The sequence below is a fragment of the Nicotiana attenuata genome, unplaced genomic scaffold, assembly GCF_001879085.1.
Source record: "Nicotiana attenuata strain UT unplaced genomic scaffold, NIATTr2, whole genome shotgun sequence".
NCBI classification, from domain to species: domain Eukaryota; kingdom Viridiplantae; phylum Streptophyta; class Magnoliopsida; order Solanales; family Solanaceae; genus Nicotiana; species Nicotiana attenuata.
The window spans coordinates 1,631,535-1,653,366 of NW_017670255.1; the positions used below are offsets into that span (position 1 = coordinate 1,631,535).

Genomic DNA, 21,832 nt, shown 5'->3' on the forward strand with positions numbered 1-21,832 from the left:
ACTGTTTGTAGTGAAATTGTAGTTAGTTTGTAGTTTATGTAGAACATTCCAAGATTAATTATAGTCTAAAATGTAGATATAACGTAGACATGATTGTGGATGATGTGTTTCCTGTTTGCCCTGTAACTGTAGGTAAATTGTAGTTATTCTTATATTAGGTACTTAAACTGTAGGTAATTTGTACATTCACTGTAGGTAAACTGTAGGTAAATTTGTTTGAATTGTAGAACTGGTTTTATACATAATTGTAGAGTTTTTGTAGTTAATAGTAGTTATAATGTAGGATTCATGTACCGCTTCACACCATCTATCACAGTATGGATATGATCTGCTGAAGCCCTCACCTAGAATTACATAACAAACAGCAATAAAAATATTTACAATCATAAAATAGTTTATCTACAATTTATCTACAACGTATCTACAATTATATCTACAAATTATCTACAATCTACAAATTAACTACAATTTGTCTACAAATTATATACAATCTATTATTTGATTTCACGATGTATTTGATTTCTACAATTTTTTCTGTAGTATCAATTGATACTTGTTCTGCAATTGTAGAAATCAGGATACTGTAGCTTGCATTCTCATCTACCACAATGGCATCAACTTCAAAATCTCTAAATTTGCCATATATCCCAATCCCNAATGGCATCAACTTCAAAATCTCTAAATCTGCCATAATTATCCCAATCCCCATTAAATTGTAGCATGATTGCGATTTTGGACATGATTTGTTGTTGATGTTGATGTTTTTTTTGGATTTCTAGATTGAAAGAAGAAAAGATGAAGAAGAGATATATCTGATCGATAATTTGACAGAAGCAACGACGAAGAACAGATTTTTCCAACTTTGAGTTGTTGAAACTCAAATATTTTGAATTCTACAATTTGAATTCAGCTCGTCGAAACTCTTAGTAGTTGAATCTGTTCTTATTTTTAGGAGCTGTTCGTTCTTTTTTTTTTCTTCAGAATTTGAATTGTAGTTCTGGAGAAAAAAACGCAGATGAGAAATCTCCTTTCCCTTTTTAAAAATTGAATTTAATGTAGAATCAATTATCACCAAGATTCTCTCCTTAATTTTAGCGCATTTTTTAGGGAATATTCTGCTCCTTTAATGCCTAATAGTCGAATGGTACAAATTTTGTAGGTAAAATATGGACTGGGCGGGTAATATATAAAATATGCACATTTTTGGTAATAAACTTTCATATATGGTATAAGAAGGAAAAAATCCCTATTTGTATATGTGTGTTTTATCTTAGTTTTGTTATACATTACGATGTATCAAAAGAAATTCCAAACTTGCACCGAAATCCTTGTTACACATCTTTTTCTCACGGGAAACTTCTTATATACTCAACCTTTAAAAAGTGTGTCTAAAACACACATCTTCGGTACTTGACATATTCAACCTTTTAAAAGTGTGTCTAAAACACACCTCTTCAGTACTTGACCACTTTTTTCTCATCAAGTGTATTCATGCACTGTAATAAACAAGGTATGGAAGAATCAAATTAGTATATTATTCCATGTAGTGAAATATATATATATATATATATATATATATATATATATATATATATATATATATATATATATATATATATATATCATGTGCTAACTAAGAAAAAAATAAAAGAGATTCTTACAAATCTGCTATCTATATATGGGTTATGTACACTACTAAGAAACAGTCAAAGTTCATTGTGTAAAGTGTCTAGGTTCATTCTGTAACCCTCCCCCTCAAGCTGGAGCATATATATTGATCATGCCCAGCTTGTTACAAAGGTAATCAACTCGAGTGTCATTCAATTCTTTAGTGAACAAATCAGCTAGTTGCTCACCCGTCTTCACATAGCCAGTGGAATCAAGTTCTCCTGAATCTTCTCACGAATAAAATAATAGTCAACTTCAATATGTTTGGTTCTTTCATGATACACTGGATTTGAGGAAATATGGAGTGCAGCTTGATTATCACACCAGAGTTTTGATGGAGTAGGATGCTTTAATCCAATTTCAATTAAAAGATGATGTATCCACATTATCTCGCATGTTGATTGTGCCATAGCTCTATACTCGGATTCTGCACTGGACCTAGATACAACATTTTGTTTCTTATTTCTCCATGATACCAAGTTTCCACCAACAAATACACAATAACTAGTAGTAGATCTTCTATCAATCTTGGATCCAGCCCAATCTACATCTGCAAAAACAATCAATGCGAGAATGACTGTGATTGCTGTATAATATGCCAAGTCTAGGAGCTCCTTTTAAGTAACATATGATCTGCTCCAAATCCTCCCAATGTTTAACTGTGGGCGCGGACATGAACTGGTTAACCATACTCACTGCAAAAGTAATATCTGGACGAGTCACAGTGAGATAGTTTAATTTTCCAACTAACCTCCTGTATCTATCTGGATCATTAAATGGATCGACATCATCTTTCATAAGATGCAAATTAGGAACCATTAGAGTACTGCAAGGCTTGGCAGCCAGCTTACCAGTTTCTGCTAGTAAGTCAAGAATATACTTTCTCTGAGATAGAAAAATTTCCTTCTTGCTTCTAGTTATTTCTACTCCTAAGAAATATCTCTGTTGTCCCAAGTCTTTTGTATGAAACTTAGTATGCAAGAAAGACTTGAGAGAAGATATTCTTGCATAATCACTCCCTGTGATAATGATGTCATCCACATATACAACAAGGAGAATAGATTCAGCAATTGATTGCTTATAGAAGACAGAATGATCTTATTTGCTCTTTTTCAGCCCAAATTCTTGAACTGCTTCACTAAATTTACCAAACTAAGCCCAAGGACTCTGCTTCAAGCCATATAAGGATTTCTTCAAATTACAGACCTTGCCATACTCCCCATGAGTAACAAAACTAGGTGGTTGCTCCATATATACCTCTTCATGGAGATCACCATGAAGAAAAGCATTATTAATATCCAATTGATGCAAAGGCCAATTCTCAGAAGCAGCTAGAGAAATGAACAAGCGGACAGAAGTAAGTTTGGCAACCAGAGAGAAGGTGTTTGAATAATCTACCCCATAAGTCTGAGCATACCCCTTATCCACAAGTCTGGCCTTAAGTCTCACCACAGAGCCATCAGGATTAACTTTGATCGTGAAGACCCACTTGTATCCCACTGCTTTTTTTCCACCGGGTAAATCCACTAAATCCCAAGTGTGATTTTTCTCTAAGGCATGTATTTCCTCAAGCATTGCTTCAGACCATCTAGGATGATTCAAAGCCTCTTTCACCATTTTGGGTATAGAAATAGAGTCTAGAGACACATTCAAAGATCTAGATGCAGGAGACAAGTGGTCGTAGGAAACAAAATTAGCAATAGAATATGTGGATTTGCAAGTACGTATACCTTTGCGAAGAGCAATTGGAAGGTCAAGGTTTTCTGGAGGGTCGGGTGGAGGCAAATCTGATGATGAAGGAACTGATGACGAAGGAACTGGTACAGAACACGTATCATTTGTCTGTTGCCTCCGCGAGTAAACTTGAACAATTGGCGGTCTTGCTAACACAGTTGGAGCAGGTGCTGAAGGCAGATTAGTAAATTGGTGCTCGATAGAACTAGGAGATGGAGGAACATCATCTTGTTGTTCTGTCAAAGTACAAGTAACATGATATACTAGCCACTCTTCTTCCCCCCCCCCCCCCCGACTTGTAGAAATGGGAAGAGCATAGAAGAATGGCGTCGTATCTGAAAATACCACATCAGTTGACATCAAACATTGCCAAGTTCAGTAGAATAACACTGATACCCCTTTTGAAGGCGAGAATAGCCAAGGAAAACACACTTCGATGCCTTGGGATCTAACTTAGTAACAGATGGTCGAATATCTCGAACATAACATGTGCTTCCAAATACCTTAGGTTCCACTGGAAATAATGCCTTGTTTGGAAAAAGAACACTATAAGGTAAATTACCACCAAGTACAGCAGACGACATGCGATTAATCAGAAAGCAAGCCGTAGAGACCGCATTATCCAAAAACTGCTTAGGAACCTTCATTTGGAACAAAAGTGCCCAAGCTGTCTCAAGTAGATGCCTATTCTTCCTCTCAGCAACTCCATTTTGAGATGGTGTATCAACACATGAAGACTGACATAGTATACCATGTTGTCTCATGTACGACTGAAATAACTCTAACATGTATTCTTTAGCATTATCACTCCTTAGAATACGCACCGAAGCATTAAATTGAGTTTTGACTTCAGCACAGAAGGCAGAAAAGTGAGTAAACATTTTAGAGCGGCTCTTCATAAAGTAAATCCAAGTCATTCGAGAAAAATTATCTACAAAGGTGACAAAATACTTATGCCCAGTTTTAGAAACAACGGGACATGGTCCCAAAACATCAGAAAGAACTAACTCAAAAGCAGACTCAACTCATTTATTAACCTTTGGACTTAGCGAGATGCGATGGTGTTTTGCAAATCGACATGACTCACAATCCAATGAAGAAGGAACTGAGGACAAAGCTTCTTCAACAAAGGCAAAGAGGGGTGTCCCAATCGACAATGTGCTTCAAAGGGAGACACAACACTAGAGCATGCAATAGACCGTGGCTCCCATTCATCAAGTATGTAGAGATCACCAGGTAAATATCCTTTACCAATAACCTGTTTTGTTGTAAGATCTAGAAACAAACAATGATCGGGAAAGAATGCAACACAACAGTTAAGGTCTTTGGTGATTTTACTAACATAAATCAAGTTAAAGGCCAAGTTTGGTAGACTTAATACAGATAATAGGGTAATAGAGGAAGTTGGTTTAATAACCCCAGATCCAACACTGCTATAAGTTGATCCATCAGCTACAGTAATCGGAGAGGGTGCTTTACAAGGGAAAGCTAGAAAAAATATTTGGATTACCTGTCATGTGATTTGCGGTACCTGAATCGATCACCCATTTATTGGAAGAGGTGATAAAACATGTTTTATCTAACCCAGCCAAGACAGTAACTGATTTATGATATTGAAGGAATTTTAGAAACTCATCCGAAACCAAGATTATTGGACTAGGAGTTGTTGCATTATTATTCTTTACCATATTTTTTTTCCTTTGAATAACAAAATGATTAAATTAACAGAGGTCTCCATAGCTAAAAGATACCAAACAGATCTCCCGTAGACACAAAGTCAACAATCTATTTAACAGAACCCCACTCCAATAATCCACTCAACCAAATCAAAGAACCAAACAAATCTGTCCCCAAATCAAATAAAATCAGAGACCAACAAAGTTTCTGATAAGGGAAGACCGAATAGATAATATCAAGTCTCAAATTATAACAAAGTGTCTTACAAGGAAGATCCAACAAATACCAATTCACAAAACAAGCAATCAGATGCAAGCATATTGTTCCACGACTACTTCGGTATCCCAAAAACAAACCAAACAGTAGAAGAACTCAAACCTGACCAAAATTGGTGTAATACAACCTTGTCCGAGTATGTTCTTCACGAAAATAAGGTTCTTTATGAGAGGATAACCAACAATCGATCGAAGATAATCAAGCTGATCTTGGAGAACAAAGCTGAACAGAGAATGGACCACACAGGCACCTCACGTGTTTGCCGGAAAGTTTTGGTCAACTCCGGCGAGACAAACTCAACTCTGGCGAAGCCACATATGTGGCTCTGATACCATGTAATTAACAAGGTATGGAAGAATCAAATTGGTATATTATTCCATGTAATGATACATATATATACATATACATCAGGTACTAACTAAGGAAAGAAATAAAAGAGATTCCTACAAATCTGCTATCTATATATGGGTTATGTACACTACTAAGAAATAGTCTATGTTCATTTTGTAAATTGCCTAGGTCCATTCTGTAACACGCACCAATAGTAACGTGACACGTGTTATTGACTTAAAAAAAACATGAATTTACAATTATATCCATCTTCTTCATCTTCCTCAAAGTTGTACCACCATGGCTTCCTCCTCCCCTCCCCCCCTCCCACCACCCAAAGTGAGTAATTCTGTACTAGCAACCATGAACCTTTATTTTTATTTTTAATTTTAATTTTAAATTATTAGGATAATATTGAATTTTTGTCAACACTACCAATTAAATATTTTCCCTAAAATTCCTTGTATTTGTATCTTCACACTTTCAAATTGACCAACCGATTATATAGTTTGGGTACCAAAATTGCTCACATTGGCAACAGTAAGAACAAAAAAGAACCAAAGAACCAAAAATTCCCAACCCGTCAATGGCTGAAATGGAAGAAATTCCACAGACCCAATTAGAACCCACAAATTCTCACGAAACACATATGAAGACTTCACGAGTTTTCCTTTCAGCATTTGGGCACCCATGTAGCTCAACCGTGACACCGTCCTTCAACGATTCCTATGTTGAAAATTAAACTCTGATTTCTTTTTATCCTCATTTAAATCTTGGCAAAAATAAGTTGTGATATGCTGGTAGAAGAAGGAGATGGTGCAGTAATAGAAAAAGATGAAAAAGAATGGTGGATTTTTTATTCTAAAAAATAAAAATAAAAGATTTAGAAAAAAAAATATGAAAAGGCTAGGACAAGTGCTGAAATAAGCCTTTAGACACAGAATTTTAATTGTCCACTAGCCTCGTATGTGTGAAAAACACGCGAGTGACACGTAATCAAAAAGGTGTGTTTTCGACACACTTTTAAAAGGTAGGGTGTGTAAACATTATCCGTGAAGAAAAGGTGTGTAACAGAAATTTTTGTGCAAGTTTAATGGGTAAACTATATATTTTGCCAAAGAAATTACTTATAAGAGTAATAGACATGCATTTAACAAATTATTTTTCCAAAATTAAATGCTTGATCTTATAACTTTTAGTTTAATGTATTTCTGCCCCTAAATTTTCTGGAAACTTGCTCTCAACGAGGTATCTGTTGGGATCGAAATAACATGGTACATGCGAAAGCTAAAAATCAAAAATTTGATGGACGATAAATCAGATGACAAAAAGAATTATATTAAAATAGGATAGTATAATGGGTTTGGTCAAATTGACCTACATATAAAAATTAGTTTAAAAACAAAAAACTAATAGAGAGAAAAATCTCCCCTTAAAGAAGACTCTTTAGATAGCTACATCATGGATGTGTTGTTGCTGTTGTTGTTTTGAGAAGCAGAGATCCTCAATTTATAGATGTCGAAGACTTTTCCTTCAAGAATAAGTTATATAAAGGAGATTTATTCATTTTTAGAAGTCTTTTTCCTTTCCTTCAAGTAAAAACGAGTTTATAATTAGATTAAAAAATTCAAGGGTAAGCTACCTAACAATTCTACNAGCTTTCTTGACAAAACTTGAGTCATCTTTTTCACATGATCTTCATCACTCTTGCTTGCCATGATTAAAATAGGTATAGATGGAAAAATCTTGGTATTAGTTGAAAGAAGCCTAAGAATGGGTTAAAAGGAGCTCACGCATTAAGAATAAGCATTAGTTAAAAGAGCAAATATCATTTATAGCCACTCGGGCCAAATCTATATCATTCGGTAGCCCAATATTACAATACACAATTTATAGCCCAAAAGAAATTCTGGTGGCTAGCCCAAACTACCGCTTTCTGCTTCTTTCTTCAGCAATTTTCGTATTTTTCGTTCTTCACAATCGTTTTCCAAACGATATTGAACCTTATATAGCTTATCGGACGCCAGCAAAAACAAAGGGAATAACTTAAACGCTATATACAAACCTTGACTTCAACTCAAACACACCTTTATACTATCAATTTTTGATCCTCTGGTAAATTAAAGTTCTTTCCCTTTTCTGAATTTTCTATTTTTAGTTTGATTGACCATTTATGTATTTCTAAGGATTTTTTAATTTGATTCTGATTCTTTATGATAAGAACTTGTGTTTCTCTTTCTGGAATATTTGCTTACTGCTTTGATTGTGCAAAAGCTAAAATAAAACTTACCCAATTTAGAGTTTATAATTGTGACAATTTATAATACCTTAAACAGGACGTTATTGATTGTAAGTATATACTATAGTCGAACTTTTGCCCCTGAAAATTAGAATTGACAGAAAGGGATTATTGTCATTTATTCTTTAATTTCTAAGAGTTTCTCTTTATTCCATCTCTGTAAAATGATTTTAATATTCTGGAGTATCTAAAAATTAATATGATTTTTAGATTAATGTGACCCAAGAACTAATCATCTTGTGTTATTGCAACTTTTGGTCAACACTTTGTGATTATTTCCTCTGTTTTTGTCTCTTCTGCATATTTTTTATTTACAATAGAATGTCACTATACAAAATAGACTGTCATTATATAAAATATATACTAAATAGACAGTTACTATAATATACAAAATAGACTGTCACTATACAAGTTAGACTGTCAATATACAAAAAATATACAAAACAGACTGTCACTATACAAAAAATATACAAAATAAACTGAAAAATACAAGATACACTTATATACAAAATTTGTACAATGTGTATATAAAAAATTTAATAAATTGGATAACTATATATATATAAGTATCATCCAGATACCCACTTAATCCAGCACCCACTCGATACTCACTGTAAAAGTTCTTCACTCACAAAACACTATTATGATCGAAGAAGAAGAAGAAGAAGAAGAAGAAGAAGAAGAAGAAGAAGAAGAAGAAGAAGTAGAAGCTTGACTAGAAAACTCCACGACTTTTGCTGCCACTCTTATATCATATATCGTAATTGAGTAAATTTAATAATTGAATTAAAAATTTTGTGATTTTTCTAGGTACGCAAACAAATTTTTCCAGTGAGAAGTAAAAAAAAAAATAAAGAGAAAAATATAGATCTGAAATGGGAGATAGAGAATGGAAGGAGAATGAAAAAAAAAATAACCAAAAATAAGATAAAAGGAAGACGAAGAAGACAGAGAAAGAAATAGGATATGAATGAAAATGGTAATGGAAAAAAAATTTGTGCATTGGATAGAATGAAAGAAAGATAAAAAGGTGTGCATTGGATAGAATAAAAGAAAGATAAAAAGGCTAGGATTAAATGTTACCTTGGGAAGATAAATGCATTGGAAATAGATAATGGCTATAAGTTGCAAATAAATTGGGCCGAAAGGCCATTTTCTGTAAGTGGGTAAAAATATGGGCTATTAAAATTTTGAGGGGCTATAGAGGGTAGTTTTCTCATGTTAAAACTGATATTTATTGAAAATAGCACACGCTTTAAAAATAACATGAGTTAAAACTCACATTGGAGCTCACACGTTACAAGTAGGCATGACTTAAAACTGACATTGCTTAAAAGTGGCCCAAACATGGATTAGAAGTTAGTTTTTATTTTTATAATGATGCATCAACAAGGATTTAGAATATTTGTGATTTTAAATTTTTCTCCGCATGTAGCATCACGTTCAAATTTGTTGGATAAGTCTTCATTATCATTCAAATTGGTGCATGCGGAAGCTAACAATACAAAACTCGGTAGACGATAAATCAAGACGACAAAAGAATTATACTAAAATAGGACATTATAATGGGTTTGGTTAATTGACCTACATATAAAAATTAGTAGGAAAAAAAATTATTGAGAGAAAAATCTCCTCCTAAACAAAGACTCTTTTGATGACTCAATATATAGATGTCAAAAACTTTTCCTCCAAAAAAAGGATAAGGTATATGGAGGAGATTTATTCTTTTTAGAAGTCTTTTTCCCTTCCATCAACAAATAGAGTCCTAATATATTAGAAATTTAGAGCAAAACCCTAACAACATCCTGATGGTCGAAGGGCCAGAGAGACAACCTTGGGAATGAAGGTTCAAATTTTAGTGTGTGAACACTAGGTAAATAATTTCCATTGTCTAAATCGTTGCGGAAGAGTTATCCATTATCCATATGGGTGTAATGGTAACAAATATCGAGTGAATTAGTCGAAATGGGCGTAAAATAGCTTAGACATGACTACCATTAAAAGAAAACTTAGGAGAACTTTTTGCCTCCCTTGACCAAATGTTGACTACCAAAAAAGAACCTAAGAAAATTAGGTCTAAAAGCATAAGCTAACATGTTTTGCTTGGCTAATTAACATGAAAGAAAGGGCATCAATATGACTAATTAAAACAGTCAAAGAGTTTACATTTGTGTATAAATCAAAGCTATCAAATTAATGACAAAAAAATAAAGAACGTTTAATTAAAATATCTCTTGTTAACTAAACTTCAATGACAAGAGCGTCAATACTTCATCATTTAAATTATCTGTGCTCTAGAACTTGAATTTGGAACCTGAATTTGATCATCCAGTCTCCAGTTCAAGTTTTGGTGGCACCAACCATTGATGAAATAGCAGCAGCTAGCACCGACTGAAAGCTAGGATCTGATGCTATTGCCTTTGTCAACGTTTCCGTTAGAGCCTGTTGAGAAGAATTCTCCTTCAATTTACTACTACTACTACTACTGTTATTATTCTTTCCAAGAACGGGTTGGTCAAATTGTTTTTGGGCAGGGGATGGCCTTCCAAGATTTGATGAGCCAATGTTTGCGAGGCTCTTGCTATATGGTAATGTAGTAGTAGAATCATAATCTACATACCCACTGCCCAAAATTTTGGATAGTGTGTCTGGTTCAGGCGAGGAAAAGTTGAAACTGTTAGAAAGAAATCCCGTGTTGGATTGGAAATTGGAAGGGAAGTTGAAACTAGTAAATGATGAGGTAGTTGGGAATGTGGTAAAGTCTAATGTGATGGTGGGAAAAGGATTTGAATTTGAAGGAGAATTGGATAAATAAAGTGGTGTTGTTTTCGAATTATTAGGCAAATTTCTCAAATCGTTGGATGATTGAGAACTGGATGAGCCAGAAAGAAGCATTGAAGCAGCAGCTGAAGTAGTGGAGGCCATAGCAGTAGCTTCAATTGGAAGTGAATGATTATGTGTTCCTTCATAAGTTGTGATCAATATGGACATATCTTCAACACATCGTTGGACTTGTTTTCTCACTGGACATAATGGAGCGACTGAGCACCGATAATATGAACGTGGACACGGATTACCTCTAGATATCTTTTGTCCATATTTCCTCCATTGACAACCATCATTAATCTGTATTACATACACGGGGAAAGGGAAAAGAAGAGTGAGAAATGAACTCACACTTATTACGTTAAAAGATTAATCATAATTGAATTTTTGTACTTACTGTTGGGTAGTCGCATTTTGTCCGAACAGAGACTCTAGCTCTCTTGACATTGGGCTGGGAAACTTCATCATCACTAGCTCTCTTAACACTTGGGTTGGGCTGTGAAACTTCATAGTCACCTCTTCTCATTACTTCACTAGTTGGCCTTGATGTTTCTCTGGCGTCTACTGTTTTTGTTTCTAATAACATGTTATCTGGGCTTGGGTCAGTATTGGGCTTGATAGGATCAGATTTAGATACTTCAATGTTGTAGTCCAGCCCAAGTTTAAGCCCATCACTGGACTGACAAGAATGTCTTTTCTTATCATCTTTTTTGTACTGATCATTACGACTAGGACTTCGCCCAAGTCGAAGAGAGACTAGTTCAGATTCTTCTTCAGCAACATTTTCAGTTGTACATGTTGGGCTGACACTCTTCTTATGATCTGGTTGACAAATATTAGAGAAGCGAGTTTGGAGAGAACTGTAATTCTTCTGTATTTGTTCAAGTAACGTTCTTAATCTTGAATTCTCTAGTCTGAGCTCATTGACTTCTGCTATGGCCGACTTAAATTCATCATCCTACATTCACAATAGCAAGAGGTGGATAATTGGCACCTATATAGTCTTCTCATAAGTTTGTTTTTTCAATTCAACCAAAACATTTCATAGAAAATAACTATATATATGCCATATCTCATACAGCTATGACACGAAATGAAAGGCAATTTTCACTGTCCGTTAATTAAGAAAGGTATTGACCAGTTGTGAGACATCCTTTAATTTAGGGGAATCATCTAAAGCTTTTACTTCAAAACCTCAACAAAACTAGATTTAAACTTGCAAACAAGTTGAGTTGTGATAATAGATTCAAACTCGTATATAAGTTGAGTTATGATAATAGACTAACACTATTTATGCAAAATTCTGTTACACAACTGTTTTAATAACAAATTCCATCATTGGTACATCGTCTAATTGTGTTATTTACTCTTAAATTTCTATTGAAAAGTTTGATATAAACCGAAATATATATATATATATATTTAAAAAAAAAACCATATATAAACAAAATAGGTAGCCATTGGGCAGAGAAATCATGGTTGACTAAACATATCTCCCCCGATGTAATTCAGGGTACAAAGGTTTAGACTTTTAACTGCATGAAATTAAGGTATCATCATTACCATGAACCTGGAAACTAATGGATTTTCTGCCAAAATTAAATATAGAGGTCGAATTCCAAGCAAAATAAAATTTGAACTTCAAATATAAATGCACACATAGAATGAAGAAGAAAGCTAATTAACAGAAATTAATTTTACCTTTAAAGAGTTCCCGACTGCTTCTTCTTCATGATTATTGCCTTGATTTCTAGCTACAACTGTTTCTGTGATGGAGTTATCCAATATTTTCTCCATAGCTTGAAATTAAAACCTTTTTTGGTTGGTCTGTTTCAACAGTTTTTGAAGGTTTCTTATAGTTGTAGTTATTCCACAAAAGGAGCCCTTTGTCTTCAAACTACTACTATTATTAAATATTTAAATTCACTTGAATCTAAGTCTTCTCCTATCGCCATTCTTACACACAAACGTTCAAAAATTAAAAAATTAAAAAATTGAGCGCGACCGCCAATCATCTTTTATTTTATATTCATTATTCTATACACACTCCTGTTGATGACCTGACGAGTAGAAAGAAAAGAATTAAAAAAGAACAGTTGAAGTTCAAATTCAACGTTTAAGTGACAGACGAGCTTTGAAGACTTTCTGAGGGAAAACGTATTTTTTGGCTGTCTCCAATCTTGATATGATTATTATGTTATATTTTGAAACTGTCTTCTTATTAGTTTAGTAGTAAGTACTTCTTTTGAAGCTTCGTACGAAATGAAAGGTCACATGGCAAAAGGGTCAACTCATATCATACAACTTAATTTGCCATGGCTGGTGACCAGATAGATCCCTAGGGTCACTAATGAGAGGCAAACTTTTTGTGAGAAACGGATTAGAGATTTAAATTTGAAGTTCGAGTTTTATCTTTTTTACCTTTAAACTATTACACATTTAAATTATGATTTATTGGTTGAGAATTCAGTATTTCAAGTATATATATATTATATATATTATATATATATATATATATATATATATATATTATATATTATTATATAATGGCACATGATGGTTTAAATATTATTTATACAATATAATTTAATTAATGAGAGAAACTTTAATATATAATACTGCAACAATATCTAAATGCGCGAAAAAATATTATTGCATTAGCATATAGTGAACTCAAAATAAAAGGAAATCATCAGAATTACTAATCATTTTATTCTATTTAAGAAGTGACTATGTATTATAGTTTAAAGGTATCTAATGTGAAGGTATCTTAGCGAAACTTCTTTATAGACAATGTTTTTTTTGTATATGTTTCCTCTAATGCTTTGGTTATCTGCATAACAAGATGTATTGTTGTCGATATTGATATCTCTCTTGAAAGTGGCAACATAATAGTTATTCGTGTAAGAAATATATTATGGTAATATATGTCCATATTTAGGATGTTTGTCCTTGTGCTTTATTTATTATAATACAAAACATAAACATACTGAAAATTATTTTCATATAAATTTAAAAGGATATTCTTTAGTTTTCAGAAGAAGAAAGTTGAATTCGCGGACAAACAATATTTAGAAGCACATTGATCAGTATCATAATTCCTGCATGTATGACGTTATTGTCAAAACTTCTATATACTTATATGTATACTATTGCACAAGCTTTTGTGACGACCCGACCCGTCGTATCAGGTATTATGCCCGTTTTCTCATTTATTACTTCTTCATGTTTCATTACCAGTATGTGGTGAGTTAGAGTTGATTCGGATTGGTTTTGATAAGAAATGAGACACTTAGTCTTCTTTTAAGAAGAATAAGTTGGAAAAGTAACTGGACGTTGATTATGAGTTAGAGGGCACGGATTGTGATTTCCGGTGATTCGGTTAGCTTCGGGAGATGATTTGTGACTTGGGAGCGTGATCGGAATTTATTTTGGAGGTCCGGTGTAGAATTAGGCTTGAATTGGCGAAGTTAGTATTTTGGCAAATTCCGATTGATAGGCGAGATTTTGATATAGGGGTCTGAATGGAATTTCGAGAGTTGCGTATCTCCGTTATGTCATTTGGGATGTGCGTGCAATTTTCAGTCATTCGGACGAGGTTTGGTAGAACTTTTTGATCAAAAGTGCATTTGGAAGTTTTTTGAAGAACTTAGGCTTGAATTCGATGTGATTTTGATGGTTTTAAAGCGTTGTTTGATGTGTTTTGATGATTGGAACAAGTTTGAATGATGTTTATGGGATATGATGGTGGCTTTTGGTTGAGGTCCCGGGGGCTCGGGGTGTTTCGGGTGGTCAATCGGACCATTTTTGGGCTTATAGTAATGCATGTGTTTTCAGCTGTGTTGTTGCAGAAGTGTTGTTTCATCGCGTTCGCGTGGGGTGTGTCGGAACGCGTAGAGTAAATTTGAGAGGCCTGGAAAATGGTCTTCGCGTTCGCATAATCAGGCCGCGTTCGCGTAGGTAAGAGAACTGTGCATCGCGTTCGCGTATCTGGTAACGCGTTCGCGTAGTTGGACGGTTCGCGTACTGGAAAACGCGTTCGGTAGAGTAAATTTGTGGTCAACATTATTTGGTCATCGCGAACGCGTGAGTCTTTGACCGCGTTCGCGTAGTGTAAAGCACTGGGCAGAAAAGGTTTTATTTGATTATTTATACGCGAGCTATTCATTTTTTCTCCATTGTTGATCACCATAAGAGGTTTTTTGGTAGAGATTGAAGAGGATTTTTGACGGGAATTGATTGGAAGGTAAGTCTCGTGACCTAGAAACGTCATTTTATTGAAGAATCACCTTTTTTATTCATGGAAATTGGAAGTAAAATTGGAAGAGCTAGGGCTTGAGTTCTTATATTTTCAAAATTGGGATTTGAATAGGTCATTTGAGCTCGGATTTGGGAGTTCTTGGTATGTACGAACTCGCGGCGAGACGAGGATCGGGTAATGTAAGTTTTAGTATTTTTTCGAGAAGCGGGCCGGGCTCGGGTTTTGCTAGTTTCGAGATTTTTGCTATATTTTGATTGTTTTGATTGGGTATCTGTTCCCTTGGCTTAGTGTGGACGTTTCTCTCTGATTTTGGTTAGATTCGACGTGAGTGGAGGCGATTTTGAGGGGCAAAGGTGTCGGGGGCTAGAGATTTCGCCGGATCGAGGTGAGTAATGATTGTAAATGATATCCTGAGGGTTTGAAACCCGGATTGCACCCATAGTGCTATATTGAGGTGACTTGCAACGCCAGATAGAGAGCGTGGGTAGAGCACATTGGGGATTGTGACTTGGTCCGTCCGGTTGTTGATTTTCGCATATTTCGCTATGATTGTTTGTTTTTCACTAGGACTTGGCTTATTGCCATATTTGGGGCTTATTTGCGCGACTGTTTGAACTCCCTATGAGCTATCATCACATGTTTTCCTCACTATTTGAAATATTATTTGAACTCAGTCATTGTCATTACCTGTTTCAGAACTCAGCTTATTTTTACTCAACTCGAGTTTTAACTGATATTGAACTACTATGTTTGAGCTGAGCATTATTGTTTCTTTACTGATGCCGAGGGGCTTATGATTATTTTTGGGACTGATTGAGGCCGAGGGCCATATGTGAGGATAATGCGGATGATGTGAGGAGGCTTTCAGGCTCGAGTGTATTGTGAGGAGGTTTTCCGGCTCGAGTGTACTGTGAGAAGGCTTTCAGGCCTCATGTTGATATGTAACGGCTTTCAGGCTTATGATATATAGCGCTTGGGCTGTAGAGCCCCTCCGGAGTCTGCACACCCAAAGTGAGCGCAGGTACCATTTAGATTTGGACAGTGGTAACAATGAATGTCATACGTGTTTTGGTCAGGTAACAATGACTGACCAGTCAGGTAACAATGATGACAGTGGTAACAATGGCACTGTAATACGCGTTTTGGTCAGGTAACATGGCTGACCGGTCAGGTACATGACTGACTAGTACGAATCATGCCCGAGGGGTGAACTTTTATGTGTCATCTGCATCTTATTTGAATTTTTACCTGCTATGCGTGGGTATTGTGCCCGAGGGGCGGATTTTTTGTGCTAATCAGCACTAACTATTTGAAAAGCTTTCGTAATTTTGAAAGGACCATTTTCAAAAGAGATTTAAACTGAGCCGAAACATTTCTGAAAAAGTTCTCTGATTTCGCTGTTTTTCTCGGAATTTGTACCGGCTTCTGTAAGCCATTGGTTGCTTTACGTGATTTTCTTGCTTGCTCAGCTATTATTTACTACTATTTATCACTGAGTTGGAAGTATTCACTTTATCCCTGCACGCGTGAAGTTGGCAGGTATCGTTTCACCCGTAGGCGGTTATTAGCGGATTGAAGGTATTGTTATCGTAAGTGAGCAAGGTGACCGCCAGCGTCGCCGGCACCGGATTGATTGTCTTTGTTACCGAAATTTTACTATATATATTTATTGGCCTGTAGTTGTTTAAGGTTTTTCTTTAGATGCTCGTGGACTTGTGACACCCCGGTCGGGTTGTGTTGGGTTGTAAACACCGGTTATTATTGCCGTTAAATTGTAATTAACTATTCATTTATGTTTAATTTGTAAAGAGACGATTTGGGTTAGTTGGCTGGCCTTGTCTTCACGAGAGGCGCATCACGACGGGTTTGGAAATTGGGATCGTGAAAGTTGGTATCAGAGCTAGGTTACTAGGTCTCACGAGTCATGAGCAGGTTTAGTAGAGTCTCGCGGATCGGTCATGGAGACGTCTGTATTTTATCCTCGAGAGGCTGCAGAACTTTTTTAGGAAAACTTCACTTTCTTGAATTCTTATCGTGCGTACTTGATTCAGCTTGAGATATACTCTTGAAAATTCTTCCTCAGTCTGTATGCGCACTGAGCGCTCAGTATTATATGTGCCTTGATGGTTTATGATTCCCGATCGCAGGGGCGAGAGGTAATCTTTGTGAGTATGTTGCAGTTTGGAGGACTTGAGGCTGGATTTTTGCCTATGGCTTGAGCACAGAGGTGCTGATTGTGCGAGCAAGTTTTGAACTTATACGTTAGTATAGTCCTTATTAGCCGGAATGGCGGTTGGATATCCTGGATGAGTATGTTAGTATTGCGAGATGCATTTATGTGATCTTGGTAGTGACGAAGGAGTCTGCTGAATAATAGATGAGCTTGTTAAGTGTTCGATTCCGATTGTTATTTGATGTGTAGTCTGAATTATGGGCGCGTGAAGAACATTTTCGTGTCTCTAGTTGGGGAGTGAAGTGCATGTCGTGTGGCGGTATGAGTTTAGGCTCAGGAAGACTAAATTGATTGTGTTATGCGTATGATGGTGGAAGGTGTGCTGAATACCAAATTAGGGAAGAGGTGGGTTATCTCCTGCGGAGTGTTCTTGAATGGTAATGATTCTTATGTGTATTGTTAGAAGATCTCATGTGTTTGAAGAGTACGTTGTGAAATTTGATTAAATCGAGTCGCTCTAGAGGTGGACTCAGTTGATGTGGGAATGAATGTGAGATTTGTAGAGGATTACAGTACTAGATGATCTGTGTTTTCACAAACTTGTGCATGATTTGAGTTTAATCTTGCTATGCATTGTGGCATAATTAAAGTAAAAGTGTTATGAGTTGTTAAGTATGTCTTGATATATGGGCTTTCGGCAAGTTGGGGAGGTTGCTATTGATTAGCTGATTGCACGGTTATGCGCTATGCTGGTTCCGTATCGAGGTATGCTGGCGGATCAGTCCTGGTTGCAGGAATTGAGCGAGGATGGCACGAGTGAAGCAAATTTATGACAAAGGTTATAATGGTGCTTTCGTAGGGGTGAGAAATAATAGGATGTTTTGAGTTGTTGTTTGATAAGGCATGCTCAGTGTATGAGAAGGAAGATGTTTGTTTGTACTGGAAATGAGATCATATCTGGGGTGTCAGAGTGCTAATAGGCACGAGTGACTCGGTTCGTTAAGTCAGGTATTTTTGCAGTTTGTATAAGAGTGGATGACTCTTAAGAATGGTTTTAATGTGTTCAAGATTCTACAAGTAGCATTCAGGGTGTTTTAAGGTTGTGTAGTGAGACAAGGCAGTGTTTTCATTAGAAAAGTCAAGACTTGTGGTATTTTATGTTAGTTATGGGATTCTATGTATCAGTATCTGGAAAGTAATGGTAGTTCAGATTCACAGGAAGTTCTTCAAGTAAGTGTGCTAGAATTTGGTATTTCTAGGAACATTTGAGAGGGTTTCAGTGGCCTATGGATTTAGACAATGTGGTCTTATGTTCGAGTCTCATGTGGTAAACCTGGGTTGAGGCATTGTGGTGCTACAGCAAGAAGAATATCAAGTTGATGAGAGATCAGAAGGGAAATTTGATAGATGCTTGATAATAGACCGAATCGGTATGGTAAGGGTATGATTATTCTTCGTATGTGATCGAGGTAATGAACTTTTACAGGCATGTTGCAGCAATGCTCTTGGGTCTTGACAGCTTGCTTAGCTTGGTTCAGGTAGAAGGATTCAGTTCTGGCAGTTTTAGCTTGTGCAATGGAATTGGGGAGAAGTTTTGATGAGTTTTATCGTGGTTTGGAGACGTATATATTGTCTATGGGCATGCGAGCATGGGAATGTGTAGTGATTTTCTTCTAGAATGGGATCAATGGAGAGTTCTCGACTAGTTGGGTACGTAGATGTTTGTGTTTGGAAAAGGGAGATGGAGTTTCATGTTATCTTAGTGTGTATGGTATATGCGATATGTTGTGGAGGATTGGGATTTGTGTGTTTAAGGCTTCGGTTCAGTTCAGAATGGAAGGTCATTAAGTTCTCAAGCAGCACGGGCAGTACAGGTTGATTTAAGAATCGATCTTCAGATTGATTAAGGAAAATGGTATTGCTATTCTGGTGATTTGACGGGGGTATATGTTCAGAAAAAGGGGAAGGTAATGTAATTGATAATATTCGGTGGGTAATGCGGCATTTTCTTGTTGGATGCCTGTTGATATTTGAGTTTGTTGATGGCACAGGGAAACTTTAGAATATCTTTCGTGGGAATGAATGGGTACTTGATGTGTGGTAATGTATTCATACGGCGGATGTGGGATAGGTACAACGGATCGTGTGCTATATGGAGTTGGAGACTGGAGTTCTCATGTACAGTCTATGTGTGGTTGTGGATCGTGTGTATCGGCACCGTTTAGTGGAATTAGATTTGGAGGCTAGAGTGGATCTTTATTTGCTGATATGTTAGATTTTGGATGTGATGTTGAAAATTCAGACTGGTTGTATTAGTGTGTTTTTTTTTAGACTATTGTGCTACGGGCTATGTCGGAAATGACACGGGTTGAGTGGCGAGGTGCATTGGATTATGTTCTTGCCAGAGTGGATATATTTCAAAGACGCAGCGGACGGCTGGGACGGATTGCCTTTTCTTAATGGGCTTCGTGATGATGTAGTGCAGAGGTTTTACCCTTGATCAGTTCCGCGGTGTTGAAGACTTTTTTGGATGTGTTTCTTTTGTGGCCGGGATGTCACCGGGGATTTTGCGAATTTTGGTATTGATTTGGTGCGGGCACCATATCGTAGGCTCCGGCAGGAGTTATAGTAGTGGAAGGAGCAGCTTCAGGCTTCTTGGTATACGAGAAGGTTGGCAGGCCGATGTGGCTACGCATTTAGCTTGAGTTTTTGGTTGGCCCCGAGTTGTATTGTTTGAGGGATAGGTTGATTCGATCGTTATTGAGCTTGTTAGTGATCTAAGGAGATCTATGAGTTGCTTTTCTGTGCTGTGAGACGTTATGATTTGTTGGATATGGCAGATGTGGTGGCGGTTTATTGAGATCACAGAGAAGGTCGCAGCGGGAAGAGTAGTTGAGTGTTGCTCGGTAAATGGAGTATTGGTTATGGCCTATGGTTGGGTTTGGGTCGTATGTTATTTGTTTCACCGTGGGTGTAATGAATTGCTTTGGTTTTAGACATTAAGTTGTGCGTGGCTGTCGATTTTTCATAGTGACTTGAGGTGCTATGAGTAACAGTGTTTGGATAAGATCGCGCATTGTGGCAAGTCAACGGGGGTATGACCTTTCGGGGTAGATTCAAGGTACTCTATTTCTTATGATGTGAGACGGGGTTCAGCTTGGTTGTTGTAATGGTATTGGTGAGCTTGAGGTACAGCTTTTCGTTTGAGTCATTTGTCTGATTTGAGAACGTTCAGACGTTCCTTTATTGGTGCGTGTATTATGAAGTTGTGGACTTAGGTGTATTTCGAGGTGTCGTATCAGCCAGGGTGGTGGTGTTGATTCGAGGTGATCATTGGAGTCACTAAGGAATTCCGAACTGATGTGATTTCAGCTTGTTAGAAGTATATATCGAGGTTTGGCACCGGAAGTCTATTGTGGTATAGCCAAAGGAAGTGTTTCATGTAAGGTTTGATCTGAGGAATGGTTCGGTTTATACGGTGTTTTTATTTATCGTTGGCAGTATAATGGAAAGTGTTGGAATAGACTTTAGCTATAAGAAGGTTTCTATCGGTATTTGGTATTGTGGCAATCTGCTGTGATAAGAGGACTATCTTTTTGAGTGTTTTGGATTTATGTGGTACATATAATGATTTACTGAGGTTTGCGGTATGGGTTTATTTCAGCTGGTTCGGGGCTTATTCTTAGTTAGATGTGCAGGATTGATCTTGTGTATGATTTGGAAACGTGACTATGTGGTATATACGGTTTTGGTTTTGATGGACTGGTGAAATTTCAGTTATATTGTGTTTGGACTATTGCGAGACTGGGGTGACATGGGATACCGGGTAATATGTTTGGTAAGTCATTCAGCTATTGGTTTGGTTAGGACAACCTTGGGTACGCTCGAGGACGAGCGTTGGTTTTAGTTGGGGAGATGTGACGACCGATCCGTGTCTCAGTATTACTCGCCCCGTTTCCTCAATTTATCTTCTTATGTTCATTACCGGTATGTGGTGAAGTTAGAGTTGATTCGGATTGGTTTTGATAAGAAATGAAGAACACTTAGTCTCTTTTTAAGAAGGCTTAAGTTTGGAAAGTCAACGTACATTGACTTATGAGATTAGAGGGTCACGCATGTAACTTTCGGTGATATCGGCTTGCTTGCGGATGATCTGTGACTTTTGGGCGTGATCACGAATTTATTTTGGAGGTCCAGTGTAGAATTGGCTTGAAATTGGGAAGTTAGTATTTTGGCGAATCCCGATTGATAGGCCGAGATTTTGATATAGGGGTCGGAATGGGAATTCAGAGGGTTGAGTAGCTCGTTATGTCTTTGGGATGATGCGTCAGTTTCAGATATTCGGGACGAGGTTTTGGTTAACTTTTGATGCGAAGTGCATTTCGGAAGTTTTTGAGAATCTAAGGCTTGAATTCGATGTGATTTGATGCTTTTAGCGTGTTTTCTTGCCATGTGTTTTGATGATTGGAAAAGTTTGAATGTGTTTGGGATATGATGGTGGCTTTTGGTTGAGGGTCCGGGGCCTCGGGGTGATTTCGGATGGTCAATCGACATTTTTTGGGTCTTAATGTAATGCAGGTTTTTCAGC

At 36.6% G+C, this 21,832-nt stretch overlaps 1 protein-coding gene across 1 annotated transcript; it reads right to left on the reverse strand.

The window, feature by feature from the left end:
• Positions 1–10,101: 10,101 nt before the first annotated feature.
• On the reverse strand, positions 10,102–12,706 carry LOC109236794 (probable WRKY transcription factor 72). The gene is made up of 3 exons (XM_019403025.1): positions 12,512–12,706; positions 11,208–11,768; positions 10,102–11,110 (listed from the first exon to the last, which is right to left on the reverse strand). Exons 1-3 carry the CDS (start codon positions 12,605–12,607, stop codon positions 10,325–10,327), a joined length of 1,443 nt encoding a protein of 480 aa, XP_019258570.1. The 5' UTR covers positions 12,608–12,706; the 3' UTR covers positions 10,102–10,324.
• Between the last annotated feature and the right edge of the window lie 9,126 nt (positions 12,707–21,832).

Excerpts from the sequence above, each read along its gene's own strand:
- LOC109236794 (XM_019403025.1), bottom strand. The coding sequence starts at position 12,607 with ATGGAGAAAATATTGGATAACTCCATCACAGAAACAGTTGTAGCTAGA. Across the intron at positions 11,769-12,511 it reads CAGTCGGGAACTCTTTAAAG|GATGATGAATTTAAGTCGGC; the intron begins GTAAAATTAATT and ends TTGTGAATGTAG. Across the intron at positions 11,111-11,207 it reads CAAAATGCGACTACCCAACA|ATTAATGATGGTTGTCAATG; the intron begins GTAAGTACAAAA and ends TATGTAATACAG.